At 48.6% G+C, this 17,851-nt stretch overlaps 1 protein-coding gene across 3 annotated transcripts in view; it reads right to left on the bottom strand.

The window, feature by feature from the left end:
• The window catches only part of GAS7 (growth arrest specific 7), a 107,168-nt gene that overhangs the window by 28,889 nt on the left and 60,428 nt on the right, over nucleotides 1-17,851 (bottom strand). For 2 of the 3 annotated variants that reach the window (XM_065647773.1, XM_065647774.1), the window contains exons 4-7: nucleotides 17,581-17,666; nucleotides 14,267-14,320; nucleotides 4,308-4,397; nucleotides 1,643-1,758 (exon numbers count right to left, since the gene is read on the bottom strand). In XM_065647773.1, coding sequence (XP_065503845.1) covers nucleotides 1,643-1,758; nucleotides 4,308-4,397; nucleotides 14,267-14,320; nucleotides 17,581-17,666 — 346 coding nt within the window. The remainder of the gene's footprint in view (nucleotides 1-1,642; nucleotides 1,759-4,307; nucleotides 4,398-14,266; nucleotides 14,321-17,580; nucleotides 17,667-17,851) is intronic. The other variant, XM_065647775.1, reaches the window with a different exon arrangement.

The following is a 17,851-nucleotide window of genomic DNA, read 5'->3' as shown; positions in this document are numbered from 1 at the left end:
TTTCCACACAGAGCAGTCCTGAATCATTTGTTCCAAACAGAAGAACAATATATATTCATCTTTTTGTAACTCCCATCTAGAACCTCTTCACACTCAATTCCAAACCTTCTTTGTCTCCAGCACACTGTGAATCTTTTCTGTCTTTTCTTCTGCAGGATGCCTACTCCTTCCTCTGCTGAGGACACAGACATGCCTCTTCCCAGTGTCAGAGCTGCTCTTTCCTTGCCCTCTCTCATTTCATGCCATCTTTCCTTTCCTCTTGAATGCTGCTGTCTTTTGTTTTTGTTAAATTTCATTATGTATTACTTTCTGTCGAGTAGCTTTCCTCCTCTTTTCCCTGGCCACAGCTATCACAACTCTGTGTGCCTTCTCTTCATCTTCTAACTTAGCAAGACTACTTCTCAATCGTATTACTCCTTTCTTCTACTGTCTCCTCCAGTCACACTTTTTCATGGATCATAGAGGCAACTGTCTCTCAGACTGTCATACATCAAAGGCATTAGGAACCACAGGTGGATGCTGGGCACTCTGCACCTCATTTATCAGACCATCTTTATTGCCTGTGCTATACTTGGCATTTCTCCACTGCTGCCATATTCCCTATACTACAAAAAAGGTGAGAAGGAGAAAGAAAACAAACCACAAACAAAAGCAACTGTCTGCAAACTCTGCCCAATGGAACTGCCTCCCAAACACCAACACAGGTGCCTGTTTGTTGCCCCATTCATTGCTTCCACCACTATTGATTTACAGCAGCAAAGCCACGCTGTGTCCGCAGCAGCAGACAAGAAGGGCGATACCAGCACAGCAGCAAGCATCAACATAGAGGCAATGACAGAGGACAATAGCTCCTCAACAGGTGCAATTGCCTCCAGGAGAGAACATCCATCAGTGCGCTCTGCCTTCCTCCTGGGAATAAACACTGCTTGTTCCCTATGGGCTGTTGTCAAGTTTTGAGAGTCATCCTCAAGATGATTTACACTGGCTTGGGCACATAACAAGCGATGTCAAATAATAGTGACACCACTTACAAGTAATGATGTCACATTGTCTCCTGCACATGGCTGAACTGAGCATCCACCAACTGCTTGTTTGGTGCTCAGTGCGCTTTCCATGTCAACAGAGCAACAGACCACTAAAAGGATTCTGGCATTTTCTGGTAACGACATCTGCCTTTATGACTTGGGGTTCACTCTAAATATCTGTATGTGCAATTTAGCTCCATAACCAGGACATGGGCTGAGGTGCTGTGACCGTCTGCATGTCTTTTTACATCTTCCTCTAGGAAACTGTGCCTATGCTCCATGTCAACAAATTGCCTCTCTGCTTTTCAGACAAAATATTTCCTTTCTAAATGTCATCTCTGCTCTGTATTTCTCCATGTCCATGTTTTTGCCTTGAATCTGCAACTTAAAACCTTCTTGGTCCCCCTATCTAAACGGACAGCCTGTGTGCAATACAACTGAACAGGCACAGCAGGAGAGATGAGTGAGAGTTGGGGAAGACTGGAGAGCATGGATGGACATTGAATGAAACGTTCTTTAAGAGCAGGTAGTGTATTTTTTACATAGTTTGTGCTATATCATCTGAGTAAAAAAAGAATTGCCATAAATAGTTAATTTGACAGTAAAGAGCTAATTACCTTTCTCGAACGAACTCTGCCATTTCTTTCTGCATTTGTTTCCCTTTAAGTTGCTTTTGAAGAAGAATTTCAAACCCCGACACCGTATTGTTCCCTTGGGAATCCTTCTTATCAGCCTGGAAGGAAAAAGGAAGTTGAACAAAAAAAGTATGAGGATTAGAAACCCAGACACGCCGTTCCCAGAGGCAGCTGCCCAGGCAGCCTGAGCAACAGGCAGCGGTGGTGTCCGAAGAGCCTCTGTAACAGCTGACGGTTGCAGCACCGCAGCCCAGCTTGGAGAACAGCCCAACACTTTCTCTTTCTCCCTCCTCTTATTCCTTTCTGTTATTAAAAGAAAATAAGTTTTACAGTTATCTTTAGCAAGCATAAGCCTATGCGGGGGCCAAAGCAGCCGTCTGGCCTTCCCTTCCGCCCATGGCCTTCCAGAGACGGTGAGACCCCGGGCCTGAGGGTGCACCCTGCGAAGAGATCCTGGGGCCAGCACAAGGGAACTGCTGGGGAGGGGGGAGGACCCTGCTGCCCCGGCCAGGGGTAACACTGCCCTAAACAAATCTTTAACAGATTGACAAACTCAACCCTGATTTGCAGCAACTTGTTCACAGAATCACAGAATGTCAGGGATTGGAAGGGACCTCAAAAACTCATCCAGTCCAACCCCCCGCCGGAGCAGGAACACCCAGATGAGGTTACACAGAAGGTGTCCAGGTGGGTGGAATGTCTGCAGAGAAGGAGACTCCACAGCCTCCCTGGGCAGCCTGGGCCAGGCTCTGGCACCCTCACTGGGAAGAAGTTTCTTCTCATCTTTAAGTGGAACCTCCTGTGTTCCAGTTTGCACCCATTGCCCCTTGTCCTATCACTGGTTGTCACCGAGAAGAGCCTGGCTCCATCCTCCTGACACTCACCCTTTCCATACTGATCACCATTAATGAGGTCGCCCCTCAGTCTCCTCTTCTCCAGCTCAAGAGCCCCAGCTACTCAGCCTTTCCTCAGCCTTACCTCACACGGGAGATGCTCCAGTCGCTTAATCATCTTCATGGCTCTGCGCTGGACTCTCTCCAGCAGTTCCCTGTCCTTCTGGAACTGAGGGGCAATAGATACTGCCGTACATCCCATCTCTCACTGTTTTCTACACATCCCTTTCCACTCTTTGCTCCACTGACTTCAGGGTTGCTACAAGGACTAATACAGCCTTCTCTTTGTTGTGTTTCTTCTCTCCTTCCTGTCTCTGCTTTTCCCTATTTCAGAATTTCCCTCTTCTAACAAACAGGCCCGGAAAACACTTTCCTAAGGACCACAGGTTTTGCTCCACTACCCTGGGTGCTGCACATTTGCCCAGAGAAAAAGGTCACATTAATCAAAGTGTGAGACTTGTAGGATACCACGTTGGGCACCAGGCAGCTGAGACACCGGGAGGAGGTAGAACTGTCCGAAGGAGGGCGAGTCATGGGCAGACCATGGATGACAAGGCTGAACAAGAGGAAAGTCCTGGAAGTGGAGCTATGGGAAGATAAAAGTTTGCAGAAGAAAGGCAGCTTTAAGTGGAGTCTCACGGAGAGTGAGATGTGACCAAAATCAAGGAGCCACACAGTGGCTGAGCATAAATGGAAAGAAACAAGCAGGGCAGCAATCTCTGTAAGAACACATGCAAAAAACAAGCCTATACACCATTAATGATTTATTGCTAATTGGGGTCAGAAGTCTGGAAGAAACTAAAGAAACTTCGATGGTTTGGTAATGTGACCATTTGCAAGTACGTCCGTGTAATTTAGCAAGTTATTGCCATTAGTCCTCAAACCAACACTTGAGCACGCACGAGGGGAAGTGCTGCTGCGCCTTCATCAGCCACCTTTTTGTAAGTAAAGTTTTTTTTTTTTTTAATGGAAATGCTTCAATAACTGAAAATACATGTGAAATTCATAAAATCTTCATTGTTGAAGTGGTATTGCCCTGACTCCCAAAAAACGGTTTTCCAGTGGAAGTTTTTTTCTATCAGCTCCACACTTGAAGGACTACTGTATCATTTTAATCTGATTCAGGATCCTGAAAGCAGAGCTAAGAATGAGAGGGCACACACAGAAACACAGCCACTGGAGACTTCCCATGCTGAAGGCTGCATTAAAACTGCTCAATTTGAGTTGCGTCTGTCCTTTGCAAACCTCATCCTTTAAAAAGTAATGTATCGTCCGGCCTCCAGAATATCCTGTCAGTTTTACAATTTAACATAAAGTCTGTAACTATCTGCTTGTTTTAAATGCTATACCCCCAGTTTCCTTGTGCATCCCTAGCTCTCATGCTCTGGGAAACACTGAAATAATATTCCCTCTCAGCCAGCTCACTATCCCCCATTCTGCTGCACAGCTCTTTTGGCTGAGGTATGTTGAGATTTGTAGTTTGTCCTACATCCTCCCCATTTCCTGACCAAAACTATCTCCTGACAGCTGACCTTGCCTCTCTGGACACTCTTCTGATAATCGCCCACATCTCAGAGCAGTGAGATGGTTTCCATCTGATCTTCACTGGTGTCCTCAGTCCCCCTGGTGCTGATCTAATGCACTGTGTTTCAGCCCAAATTCTCCTTTACCTTGTACTGCAACTCAGGCTGTTTGTTCCACTTTTTTGAAAGCTCAGGAGCTGCAATATGGCATGTGGCTGGCTGCCCACTTACCCAGAAATAATCACAGTAGCTCCACTCCGAAGGTTTCAGCAACTGCTGCTCTGGCATTACGTCAGGGTGGGGGAAAGTCACACAGTTTATCTGTAAAAAAAAGCAAAAGAGAGTTAAAAGGAAATGAAATTTAGCTGTTGATGAGAAATATGCAAATGAAGGGTGATATACAAACACTTCCAATCAGAAAATCCACAGTGAATGCATGTCAGTAAAGAAAAAATTGTTGTTGCACAGAAACAGCAGCTAAGTATTCCCAGAAAGCTCCTCTGAGAAAGCAGGAGTGTCAATAAACTATCGGTTTTGGATGAGGAAAACCTGCTTGATTTGGAAAGCGCCATACAGGGAGTTCTCCTGGATCCCTGACTGTGGCAAAAATCCTGATGTGAAGCACCCTAAAGCACACCCTGAACATAAGAACTACCATGAGCAACAGAGAGCACTGAAGGCACTACTGGCATATCTCATCAGAAAATCTTGGCTATGTCAGTCTCTTAGAGGATTACAAAAAAAGGGTTATTTTTTCAGTGCACAGCCCTTCCATCCATCCCAGAGACCTTTTCAGATGAAAGTGATGCCCCCTGCAAAAAGGAACAGGGGTCTCTAATGTCAGTCAGCCTTCAGTGCAGAAAAACCACAGCAACTTGAGAGACAAGATTCATCGCACAGTCATTAAACAGAGGTAGAAAAAAGTGCAAGCGCTCATTAAGTTATCACAGTAGAAAATGTAGCCTGATAAAAGCACAGTGAAAGCGAAGAGTGTGACAGCTACTGCACAACATGCTGCAGAATAACTCTGGATGCAGTTAAGCCCTTCGGGGGAAATATCAGTAAGAGTCAGAACTCACTGCCAGTACATAATGCTCGCCTAAGATTTCTGTTGGGCAGGCGCGCTAAAAGCAGCCCCTCTTATCGCACCCGCAGGTTCACTGGACACTCTGAGTACTTGTGTATTAATCAAGAAACCAAGAGAAAATGGGGATAGAAGACTCAGAGATGTAACTGCATGGGTCTGAGGGTTTTTTTGGATCAGTTAACATTCAGAGGAAATCCAAAAACAAAGCTGTGGGCAGGGTTAGCACAGCTGCACGGGCAGTGAATCTGCTTTTGGGCTATTCAGAAAGGATCAAAAAGGACACAGCACCAGACTGCAAAGTGCTGACACAGTGTACACCCACCATGCTAGAGCAAAGCAGACAAAGCCTTTAGCTGATATAACGCCATTCCTGCAAACCCACACTGGCTCTGTTGCTGTCTGCCCGTGCTGAAGTTTCAGTGGCTGTCCTGGATGTAATGCAAGAGCCTCCTCCACTCCCCTCCGCCACAAAATCACTCTTTCCATTTTGAAGTCCATTTCAAAGCAGGACATGCACGATGCCTCTGTCACCTCAGCTGGATCCTAAACCATGTATCTTCCCTTCCAGCTCCCGTTGGGCTTCAATCTGACCTGCAGGAGGTTGGAGACCAAGGCTCTGACTTCAGCATCACCTTGCAGGCAGCAGCCATGCCCTGGTGAGCCTTTGTCTGCAGCCAGACCCAGCCTCCCCTGGCCACACAATCCCAACAACAGGCAACAGGAACTGCTGCAAACACCTCCCCATTCCCTTATGCTTCCCATCAGAAACACCACGCACCAGGAGTTATAAGGCGTCAGCTCAGTTCAGAGCGGGATGGCTGTGCAAGAGGTACCGGTGCTCCCCCTCGCACCCCGCGGTGTCAGGGGACACGCCAGAGGAGTCACACTCAGCTGGGCCTGCCCGTACCGCAATGATGGGCCCCGGGGTTATCCCAGACCTCTGTCACCACCACAGCCTCCAGCACAAAGCCTTTCCATGAGGGACATCTCACTGAGGACACCTTCTGTGTCCGCTCAAGTTTTCCTCTCCTGCCTCTTCCCTGTCAGCTATCTCAGGACAGCATCACAAACTCATCTTGCCCTGTGTTTTTGGTTAAGTAGTTTGGGTTCCCTCCCCTCCTCCACTCAGGGATCACTACATCTAAAAGCCTGGAGCAGATCGCATCACATGCCAGGAGCAGCCAAGCACAGAAGGAGCCGGACTCGCTCCCTGGCCTGTGCAGAGCTGCCCATGGGCACTGCACAGCTCCAGCACCCATTAGGAGACTCCTCCCGCCCCCGCCAGGGAGCTTCACAACTGATCAGCCAAAATGTCTTAAAAATACTGTCTAGAAACCTTAAGCCAAATCACTGCTTTCAGAGAGCATCCAACAGGCACCAACCTGGAACAGCGCTGGACCGGCGCACAAGGACAGAGAGAGACAAGAATGAGAATCACGGAATGTCAGGGGTTGGAAGGGACCTCGAAAGCTCATCCAGTCCAATCCCCCCGCCGGAGCAGGAACACCCAGATGAGGTTACACAGGAAGGTGTCCAGGCGGGTTGGAATGTCTGCAGAGAAGGAGACTCCACAGCCTCCCTGGGCAGCCTGGGCCAGGCTCCGGCACCCTCAAAAGGTTCACTTCACAAATCACCAAATCCCACGGTACCGCTGACCGCAGGCTGCACTGGCACCTGGGCAGGCCTCTACATTGTCACAGCCACACACTATTTCTCAAATAATACAATATATTATAGTTTTGCCTGAAAAAAAAATGAGATGGATTCAGAACCCGCGCACAATTGCTCTGCCATGTGTCACAGCAGACTGCTTCCGCTGCGAGCAACACTGCAGCTCATCCCGCAGAGCCGGGGAGATGTGGGAAACAAAGTATTGCCAGCAATGACAATATTACAGGCAACCATGTGAAGGCATGCAGGGTCAAGACAGGTTTAAACAGCTTCTGGCTTTCAGGACTTCTAGCTTTGATGCTGCATTTCACAAAAAAATCTGGGTGACAGCCGCAGGTCACCTGGACGCCAGCCCTTCCATCCCCTTCAGCCTCTACAGCATCTCCATCCCCCCCAGCTTCTACAACCCCCCAGCCTGGCAGCCTGTGCACAGCCACCATGTGTGCTTGAACAACACACCTCATCAACACTCAGGACAAGCGCTGCCTCTTCAGAGCAGACTCCCAAGCTACAGGAACTCAGGATTTAGCCAAAGATAAAAATAGCTAGCAGAAGAAAGCAAAAGAGATAAAGATTGCATGGAAGTTTTAGGGATGCTGGAAACGATTCACCTCTCCACATCAGGAGCATCAATACTGCAGTGGTGAAAGGAAAAGCTATCCTGGTTTCTACCTACACTCTTACTGTTGGTCTTGCAGAGAATGGCTGCGAGGTCTCCTGTGGAAACACACAGCTCAGGGGAGTTTTGTGTTGCCAAAGACAGGTCCAGAGAGGTTCTGCTCCCCCTCTACTCTGCCCTGGTGAGGCCGCATCTGGGATATTGTGTCCAGTTCTGGGCCCCTCAGTTCCAGCAGGACAGGGAACTGCTGGAGAGAGTCCAGTGCAGCCATGAAGATGATTAAGGGACTGGAGCATCTCCCGTGTGAGGAAAGGCTGAGGAGCTGGGGCTCTGGAGCTTGGAGGAGACTGAGGGGCGACCTCATTAATGGTGATCAATACATAAAGGGTGAGTGTCACGAGGATGAAGCCAGGCTCTTTTCGGTGACAACCAGTGATAGGACAAGGGGCAATGGGTGCAAACTGGAACACAGGAGGTTCCACTTAAAGATGAGAAGAAACTTCTTCCTGGTGAGGGTGCCAGAGCCTGGCCCAGGCTGCCCAGGGAGGTTGTGGAGTCTCCTTCTCTGCAGACATTCCAACCCGCCTGGACGCCTTCCTGTGTAACCTCATCTGGGTGTTCCTGCTCCGGCGGGGGGATTGGGCTGGATGAGCTTTCGAGGCCCCTTCCGACCCCTGACATTCTGTGATTCTGTGACGACCACTTATTTCAACCGAGAAAGGACCAAACGCTTCCCATGAAGACAGCAGTGTTTTAAGGCAGATTTCTAGGGCCCAGCCTTGTCACACTGGGTAATGAGAAGGGGGAAATGGGCACCTCAATGTATTTTGCAGCCTTTACCAGAAGGCAGGGTACAACGGCACCGCGCACCAGGACACAGAGGTGATATGCAGCAGCAGCATGTACAGCGGCACACGAGTTGTTCCCTGCAGCTTAAAAAACTGCAAAGGGAAACTGCAAGGGAAATTCATATTCCCTGCTAAAAATGGCACCTGTTTCACAAAAACTAAATCTGTGTCAGTTGGAAGCTGCTTACTAAGACTCCCCATTACATCACTAATGCCCTGAAGAAATAAACACAAGTCACTGGAAATGCTCACACTTGGACTGGTGAAGGCATCATACACACCGCACCACGTTCACACACGCAGCAGGAACAGTGACACACACATCAACGGGGGATGAGAATAAAGTTAATTCATGTACTTCTCAGAGAGTATCATCAGACTCTAAGCTTTATGAATAAATCAAACACCTTTCACTTCTCAGAAGCTTATATTTAATTGTCTAGAAATTATGCTGAATTGTCTAGAAAAAATCATGAGGCCATTTGGGTCTAGTATCACATTTAAAAGGAAATTGGTGTTGGAATTCAAGAAATAAAATGTAGACGTTTTTGCAACGTTAAAAAAAAAGAAAAAAGGTAAAGGGAAAATGAAAAGGAAAAAGGAAAACAAAAAAGGAAAAAGGAAAAAAGGAAAAAGAAAAAAATATTATTTGTGTGGTAAATAGAACTTAACAGAACTTACAGTTTTCTACACAAAGTCCCAGAGGGGGCATGAAAACTTTCAAAACTCTAGAAGTATTCCTAAAAATGACTGTGGAGGAAATCCTGTGACTCTTTCTTTCCTTTCATCATCACAGATTTCTCATATTTAACCAGGAGCTCTCGGATCTGTATTTCTGAACATTTCTAAAATATTTCAGGGTTTCCTAGCAGGGAGGGAACACGGGGCTGGCACTGAGCAGAACATGGCCGTATCTCACTCCCCGTGTCATCCTCCCCCTGAAATTCTCCCTTTCTTGTTTCTAAAAATCAAAGATAGCTGGGAAAAAAAGCTCTCTGGTTTACCAGCATAGCCCCATTGATGAGCTTTGTGACTGATGGTAAAGAGAGCCAAAGCATCTCGCAATGATAACTGGGAAAAGAAAACTTCAGAACGGGAAACAGTGTTGCAGGGCTAGGGGGCCGTGGCATTGTTTAGTTAGTTGTTTTCTGGTTGGGGGGGTAGGGGTTAGTTTATTGTTGTTGTTTTTGTTAATCGTAGCACATGCTAAATTATTTATGGACAGACTATAGTGATATTGAGATGAAACTGTTTTGTGCATGCTTGAGGACATTATCTGCCTTTAGAGATTAAGTTTACTCCTCAAGAAGTCACATAAAGAAAAAAACTTAAAGAAGTAGTGCGGTGCAATGTCAATCCAGCTGTGTGCTCTTACGTAGGAGTCACGCTTCCAAATTAAGGTAGTGGCTTTAAAATACTAAGCAGTGTAAAGCAGTGTACACTAATTATAACTCTTACTTAGAAGAGCAGATGGTAAAATGTGGTATAAACCTTCCATAATTAGATTTTCAAATCTTAGGTGTTCCTGCTCTGGCAGGGAGATTGGACTGGATGATCTTTTGAGGTCCCTTCCAATCCCTGACATTCTGTGATTCTGTGATGTTTAACAGCATTAAATGGCTCTGTCAGTCCTAGGGGCAGTGACACCCCCTCCCTTGGCCAGGGACCTCTGCTCTCACTAACTGCATCCCTGACAGCCGGTCTGCCTACGTGCAAGGTCCAAATTCAAACAACATGGTACGACCAGTGCTAATCTCTTTCAACAATGCCAACCAGCCAACCAGGCCTGAACAAGAGCGTGCGAGAGCTGATCATTACAGCCGTAAGTGCCAGTAAGAAACAAAACAAATTAAAACACCTGTCTCAGGAGTCACACAACTTTAAGAGAAAACAAGGCGTTACGACCTGCATGACGCTTTCACAGGCTCTCTGGGGACAGCCAAGGTGATAATCAGCCTCACTAGTCCTCGCCCAGCCTCTTCACTAATAAAAATAGTGGCTGTTGTCAGCTTGCAACAAAGCAAAATTAATGACAAGACGGCAAGGCGTACTGCAAGCATCAGCTGAGCAATCACGCCAAAGGACAGCAGCCTGTCCTTCCAGCTGCCACTGGACACGAGTGGTATCACAAACCACTGGATCACAGAGCCGGGAGGAAGGGACACAGCCAGAGAAGACACACTGTGGAAAACATGCTGACAACAAAGCACAGTGTGGGGAAGAAGGAAACCAGACAAGCAACACGAGTTGATGTATTTCTTTCAACAAGCCTGTTGTGTACCAAACGCAATAAATAGATTAAAACACTTTTGCCTGTACACTGATCACAAGCAAAAGCAATTATACTCTTAGCAGCTACATATTCCAGCTTATATTTCACATGAGTACATCGGCAGTGATGGCAAAATGAGTTGTTTACATTGTCAGTGACTCTTGCCTGTGTCTGAGGGTGACAGAAGAAGCCAAGTCACAGGGAAGCAGGTAAGTACACAGGATTTGCACAGGAGCAGTGTGCACTGGAGCAGAAAACTTTGGTTGGACGTGAACATTCATGATTTCATGATTTCAAAGTCCTCAGGAGGCTTTGAAGTTGCTACCAGCACTTACCAGTAACTGGGACATTGCCAAGCAACATGAATAAAACAAGAATAATTTGATCAAGGCTTAGATAACTACATGTTTATTACATAAGACACTATATAAATAAATGAGCAGACAGTGGGTGAGCTTACTGTGCCATGCTAAAGCGACTAAAGCGGGGCAACATTCTTGCTCATTTCTTCAACTTAAAAATGCAGGTTATTTTTCCTGATTTCTGCACATTCACAGTACTTTAAACACAGCACAGCTGTGCCAGATTGCCTAACTTCAATATCTGCTTTACAATTTCAGCAGAGACCCGAAAAGCACAATGGCCAATCCCACTAGATGTAATGAGTTCACCTGCCAAATGGGACCATTTGGGCAAAAGAGTCAAATGCAAAGGCCAGAGGAGATCCCAGAAGAGCTTAGGCACAGTCTAAGGCTTGGGTAGTTTTAACTCTGCCCAGACAGGGAAGGTCAGGAATACCTAGGCTTTGTCTAGGTAGCCTCAACATCATGAGTTTGCATGTGGATTCAGCAGTGGCAGGGTGATCCCACAGCTACAGTTACAGTATGACAGAAGGGGAGAATAGACAACTGAAGTCCTCAGCGTTACAAAAGCCGACTGATACAGTGCTTATTTCAAAGGGAAGTGTTTCGGAGCCCTCTTTATTTGGTCCAGAGATGACTGGGACAGTGCCTGTCACAGCAGGGGATTTCTGAGTTTCTGCCATGCCCAGGGCAGAAGGGAGAAGGGTACTGAATGTGCAGCCTCACACTGTGTTCATCACATTGTGTCAGGCAAGGAGCACAGCACCAGAAAATACCAAGTTACTGCATGTAGGCTGCCCCTCTTCCCATCTGCAGCACATGTTCGTTCATGTGTCCAACATAAGCAACACAAAATGCCAGCATTTTCCGAGTCATGCAGTATCTTGACAAGGCACTAGATCATTCTTCAGAAAGAAACCCACACTCAGAGATACCGTATCATCAGACATAGCTTTGTCCCTGAGTCGATGTCCCCCTGTGCGTTCTCCATTTAACTCTCCCTCACCTGTGGTCCAGGAGTTTCAGCTTCCACAGGTAACTCCCAGTCAGAGAGACAGCTCTTCAGGGATCAGCAAACCATCCAGCCTAAGATTAACGAGTGCACCTTGAAACTCACTGCAAAATCAACACAGACCGCAGACCTGCACCGCTGCTTCCTAAGTGAGCATCAGTAATTTGTGCAAGCAGCAGTTTCATAACAGCCTCTGATATAACCCAGCAGGGGCTTCCCTTCCAAAGAAAACAAACACCACAGTGTGGTAACATTCATTTACCAAAGAGAAAACACTATGCTCTTCTTCTTGTTGGGTGCATATAGATCAGAAATACTCCAGCTCCCACCTGCCTTCAGGATTTCCAGAAGTTGTGCTCCCAGATGGCTACTTGGATGTAGAAGAGGCAGATGCATTCCTAGGAAGATGGGATCGAACTGCTAGCCCTCTGCTGAAAGCGGTGAAACAGAGACAGCTGGGACAGGTTGGACACCAGCTGATGTCTGCAGTTTGCGTATCACAGGATTTCGGTTTGGGAGGAGGTTTGCTGGACTGAGAGCCCCAAAGTTAATCACAAAATTCCATTCTGCAAGAAGGGATTCTGCCTGAGCACTGCTACAGACCAAGAAAAACCATCTGACAGCAAGCTAAGGATGTGCCCTGCAGCTCTGTTAACCAGAACATCCCAACATCAGCTCAAGTGGCACTCAACAAATAAAACCTCCTAGGAGACAGTGGGAAAAACTACATTGCTTTACAGTTTACACTACCTATGAGAATGCTGGTTTTCACAATGCTTCCTTGATGTAGGCAATGGCTTGGAGCAAACAGCTGTTAAAATTAGCTTGTTTTTGTGTGCCTGATGGGTTGTACTTGAAAGCTTTGGACTTCCGCTGGAGAAACACACACCCGGTGACCCTGACATAACACACAATACTTTCTTGCTTTGCAGATGCCACCAGATGCCAGATGGGTCAGCAAATATGACAGTAAAATCCACCCTCAGTGAACAGTGAGTATTTCAGAACACAAGCACTGTCACTCTTGTGCTGCACCCTGTACCCCCATACAGCCCAGCCCAGGACCCTGTCTGGTGCCTCTGACACAACGTTCAGCCCCGGGTTTGCTCCAGCCCGTCCGACCTGGGCAGGCAGGGGCTGCAGTAGGTGGCTCAGACATGTTTCCAGCCCCTGCAGTCCTGCAGATTCCGCAGGACATTTGCAAATCTGCCCAGATCAACAGATTCATACTTACTTCATAACATACCACTCTCTCAATACACTAATTAACAGTAAAAATAGGTTCTTCCTTCTTAATGACTGATTTGGATAATCAAGTAAACTGTTGATTCTTTTTTTTTCCCTAAAAACACAATCCCGTACCTACATGGCAATGACCAACCTGTACTGCAGTCAGTGACACCTGTATGTGCTCCTTTTGAACCCTTGTCCCTGTCACCAGAAACCTGGGGAATTGCGTCTACTGATGGCTAAATCAACAGGCTGCATGTGAACATGTAGCCAACAACCTCCTCCTCATAGTAACAGTTAACAATGATATATAACATTAAATTATTCCTTTTGTTCTTGTGGATTTTACACTCTGCCAATGCTTGCAGCTGTAAGCATGTTTATTGCTCCTCCTTTATCACTGCAATTCATTCATCTGCTCATTCATTTTCTTTCTTATTTCCTTTTAAATAAACCTTTCTATTTCCAGTTACTGTCATTAATCTATTTTGATTTCCTTCCTGTTTCTAAACATCTGTCCTGCACTGAGGACTCCAGAAGTGCAAATTGTGTTCCAATGAGGTCACCAGGCATACAAAAGATATTAATGTCTGTAAACATGATACCGAGAACATCTTAATTGAGTCAGCTATGTGTAAGATTAACTTCATAGTGAAACCTAAAATCTTTGCCTACACTTCTCATCAGAAATCTTCACTCATACACTCTGGCACAGAAAAATACCTTCTGACACCTCTGAGAAAAAAATAGATGCTGCCCTAGCAAGGCAACGACCCATCTCCTCGGTCCTCACCTTTCAGAGCTTCTTCACATACAGGGGCTGCTAGGGCAGGGGGATGTTCACCAGATGAAGTTTTTTCCGGACACCTGGCCCGCAGCCGGCATCTCTGGAGCACGCATGTTGCCCTTCCTCGGTCTGTTCTTACCTCCCGCTCATCCCAGAACCACCAGAATCCAATAGGAAATTATTCCGGAATTCTGCCCTGGACGGAGATCCCAAAGCCTACCTGGGCCTCCGACTTATTAGTGTTTAAACACCAAAATCACTGTGCCCGCCCGCCTCCCCCGGCCCCGCCGCCCCGGACTCACCGTCAGGCTGCTCTCCTTGCTCTGCCGCCGCGGCGCCGCCGGGGACCCCGGGGCCTGTGGAGACAAGCGGGGCGCAGCGTCACGGCCGCCCTCGGAGCCCAGCATGGCGGGCGCGGGCCGCGCCGAGCGGGCGCTACGCGGCCCCCATGGCCCGGCTGTGCGGCTCGGCTGGGCTGAGCCCGGCACCGCTCGGCTCGGCGCGGCTCGGCTGGGCTGAGCCCGGCACCGCTCGGCTCGGCGCGGCTCGGCACGGGCGCCGCTCAGCTCAGCTGGGCTCAGCTCGGCACGGCTCAGCACAGCTCGGCCGGGCTCAGCTCGGCTCGGCTGGGCATGGGTCGGCTCAGCTCAGCTCAGCACGGCTCGGCTCGCTTCAGAGCGGCGCTGCTCGGCTGGGCGCAGGGCGGGGGGAGCTGGAGGCCACCTCCCCTCGCCGCCGCCCGCCCGCGCGGCCAATGGCGGGCAGGGCAGAGCCGGGCCGGGCCGAGCCGGGCAGCCGAGCCCGCTCCCAGCCTGGCCAGGCGGGCCGGCCCTGGCGGCTGCACCGGCCCCGCGCTCCGCCTCTCGCCCCCGCCGCGGGCTGCAGGCGGGACCGAGCCGCGCTGCCGGGACGGAGCCGCGCTGTCGGGACGGAGCCGCGCTGCCGGGACCGAGCCGCGCTGCCGGGGCCGAGCCGCGCTGCCGGGACGGAGCCGCGCTGCCGGGACGGAGCCGCGCTGCCGGGGCCGAGCCGCGCTGCCGGGACGGTGCGGTCCCGGTGCGGTCCTGGCCCGGCCGCTCGCGAGCTGCCGGCTCGGGGGCAGCGGGAGCCGATCGCAGCGTGCGGGTCCGCTCCTGGCAGCAGGCGCTGGGCTTTGCCGTAGACCCCAGCGCGGATCCTCCTGCACTGACAGGGAGCGCACTCCAGGTCGTGCAGCGCCCCGGAACAGCCGCTGCCTTTGGGCTACAGCCCGACTTCCAGCTCAAGTCACATCAGAAGCGACGTGCCCCGGGACGAACGCGTGCGGCTCCGCACGGGCCGCGCTGCTGCTGCCTCTGCGGCAGCTGTGACAACCTGGACGAGCAGTATTTAGCTGCTCTCTAGGAAGGTGTAAACAAGGCCTGGCCCTGCGCCCAGCACAGCACAGCTCTGCGTTGTTCTCAGTTGTGGCTTTTTCCCCCTTGACCTGTTTCCAAGAAATGTGGCTGAGCTTGCCTGAGGGATCTTGCCAGTGTTTGTTTGCATGATGGCTGCTACCCAGGTCTAAGAAAGCATCCAGGAGAATGTGTGGAAGCTGCTCTGCAGCAGGAGACAGCCTGTGCCAAGAACAGACAAGGAGGCAGTCAAGGCAAAGCTGTTGGGGACGACCCAAGGCAGGCAAGTAGGATAAGGACCGGCCAAAGTGTATTAGAGTTTGAGGGTGTAGAGAATAGCTTCTTGCAACCAACAGTTTATGGTCAGATGTTTGCCCTACTAAGGACTCTTCTGCAAAAGCAGTCACAGATCCCAGGGAAAGCAGGCTCCCAAGCTGGCATGGACACAAGCTGCTCTTAGAATTAATGGCACCAGCAGCTAGTTATAGGTTCAAAGCAGGAATGAAGCCAGGACTTCAATTTGGAAAAACCTGTAATAAAGGAGCAATGGAAAGAAAGTATCATGAAGACTGTTGAAGTGAATGCGAAAAGTAATGAAAGGGATTTTTGTGAGTCTGATGGTTAAGTCAACTGAGCAAACCAGTGCATGGCAATGGACTCCCTGTGTCTCTCTCATCTGAATTTGACCAAAAAGGTGGCTATAAACTTGAGTCAGACTCAGCACATTAAAATGGAAGGTGGCAAATGTTGCTACAAAGGAAGTTCTAGGGGAGTCAGTTAATCTCACTTGTGCACCAAGCCAACTGCAAAAACATTGTGATTCAGATGCCCTGAGAAATGCCATTTTTTGCACAAGGATTAACATAGCTTTTTAAAAAAATTGGTCACAGCCTGCAAGTTTATTTTGGTTCTCTGAGGGAGTCACAGCAGATGTGAGGACAGGGGTGTCTGGTAATGCACTACATCAGTTTCTAAAATGCTTTTGACCTAGTTTAGGTGCCCACATGCTCTGCCTCCAGCCTGTGCAAACTGCTCAGAGAAGAAGCATGGGCAGTAACATAAAGATGTTTGATGTGGAAGGACCAGGGAGTCCCAAGTGCTGGACTGTGTCATAGGAGATGCCATCAATCAACTGGTGGGGAAGCAAAACCAGAAGTGCTGACTTAGCTGAAACAGCGCACATGACGGCAAGGCTGAAGACCACAACCTGGGAGGCAGTGGGCGAAAAAGTGGGCTGAGGCAAAGAGGGACAGTTGGCAGACAACACAAAATTTAGAGCAAGAAATAGGGAATATCAGAGGGATGCTGAGAGCAACAGGCAACCCAGGTCAGCATGGTAGCAGCATGCAAATCAAACATGCATTTCACTGGGAATATTTAAGGAGTCGCACTGCAGAAGAACCTACCAGTTAATATAGAAATGATACAGAGAACTCAGGTCCGATACCATCGGGGTAAAAATGCCAGCAGGCAGGGAAGCACAACCCAACAGGAGTGCAACCCACCAGCTATTCATTGAGCTGTTGCTGTTTTGGCAGGAGTGGAGAGTTTCATGGGAGGAGCTGGAAGAAGGCCCTGCGCTCCATCTGCAGACCTGCAGGGAAGACTCTCCCTGGGACATGAAGTGGTGCAATAAAAAATGCAGGAATATTTATTGAAAATTTGGACAAACAGGCAGGGGAGACTGGCTGTCCACTGGTTAGTGTTTTGAACACTAGCCCGGAGTGATGAGATGGGTGAGGCACAGGCCATGCAAGGCACAGAGGAGGGCCTGTAAAAGGACGTGCCGGAATGGATGAAGTAATTGAGAGAAAAAAGCTGCTGACAAATTCTTTGTGAATACTGTCTTTGGGAGGGAAAGCTGGAGCTGCAAGAAAATACAATGAGATACAGACATGGGCAGATGTGCAAGTCTAGAGAGAGGACTGTGCTGGAGACAGGCTCAGGCTTCATGCTGGATGGCAGGAAAATTTGTAGGGTTGTTAATAGTGACTGAAGTGGCTTGGTGGATTTTTCATAAAGGAGTGATACGACAAAAAAAGCCAAAGTATCTTGGTATTTTGTACTGTTTTACCAGTTGGACACAAAGACTAACTATTCTAGATGCAACAAATCTGTTTGATCTGACAGTTTCTAAAAGAAAAAGCTTCTTGGCTTCCTGCTCTGGGCAGATTCCTAAACTACTGAACAGAAGATCCATTTGTTCTTGGATACCGCTGTTTGGCTTCTCCCCCAAAACTTACCTGGGGACTCCCGCTGGATTTTCGGAGGCTCATATGACCTGAGTCGAGCTGGTGTACCGGCGTCCCAGAGACATGGTAGCCATTCACTGTAAGGACAGACGGGAGAGTTAGCAGGCTTGCTGCTGGTAGCAAATGAATAATTGCACATTTAAAAACCTAATCGCATAACTGAATACACAGATATAAATCACAGTGCCTTTTTGAGTTCCGTGCCTCTGGCCTAAGAAACTACAGATGCTTCTCCCCATCTCAACAGGCTGGCAATATGATG

The sequence above is a fragment of the Caloenas nicobarica genome, chromosome 18 (assembly GCF_036013445.1).
Source record: "Caloenas nicobarica isolate bCalNic1 chromosome 18, bCalNic1.hap1, whole genome shotgun sequence".
Classification (NCBI taxonomy): domain Eukaryota; kingdom Metazoa; phylum Chordata; class Aves; order Columbiformes; family Columbidae; genus Caloenas; species Caloenas nicobarica.
The sequence above is the reverse complement of the archived record's forward strand: the minus strand, read 5'-3'. Positions and strand labels throughout refer to the sequence as shown.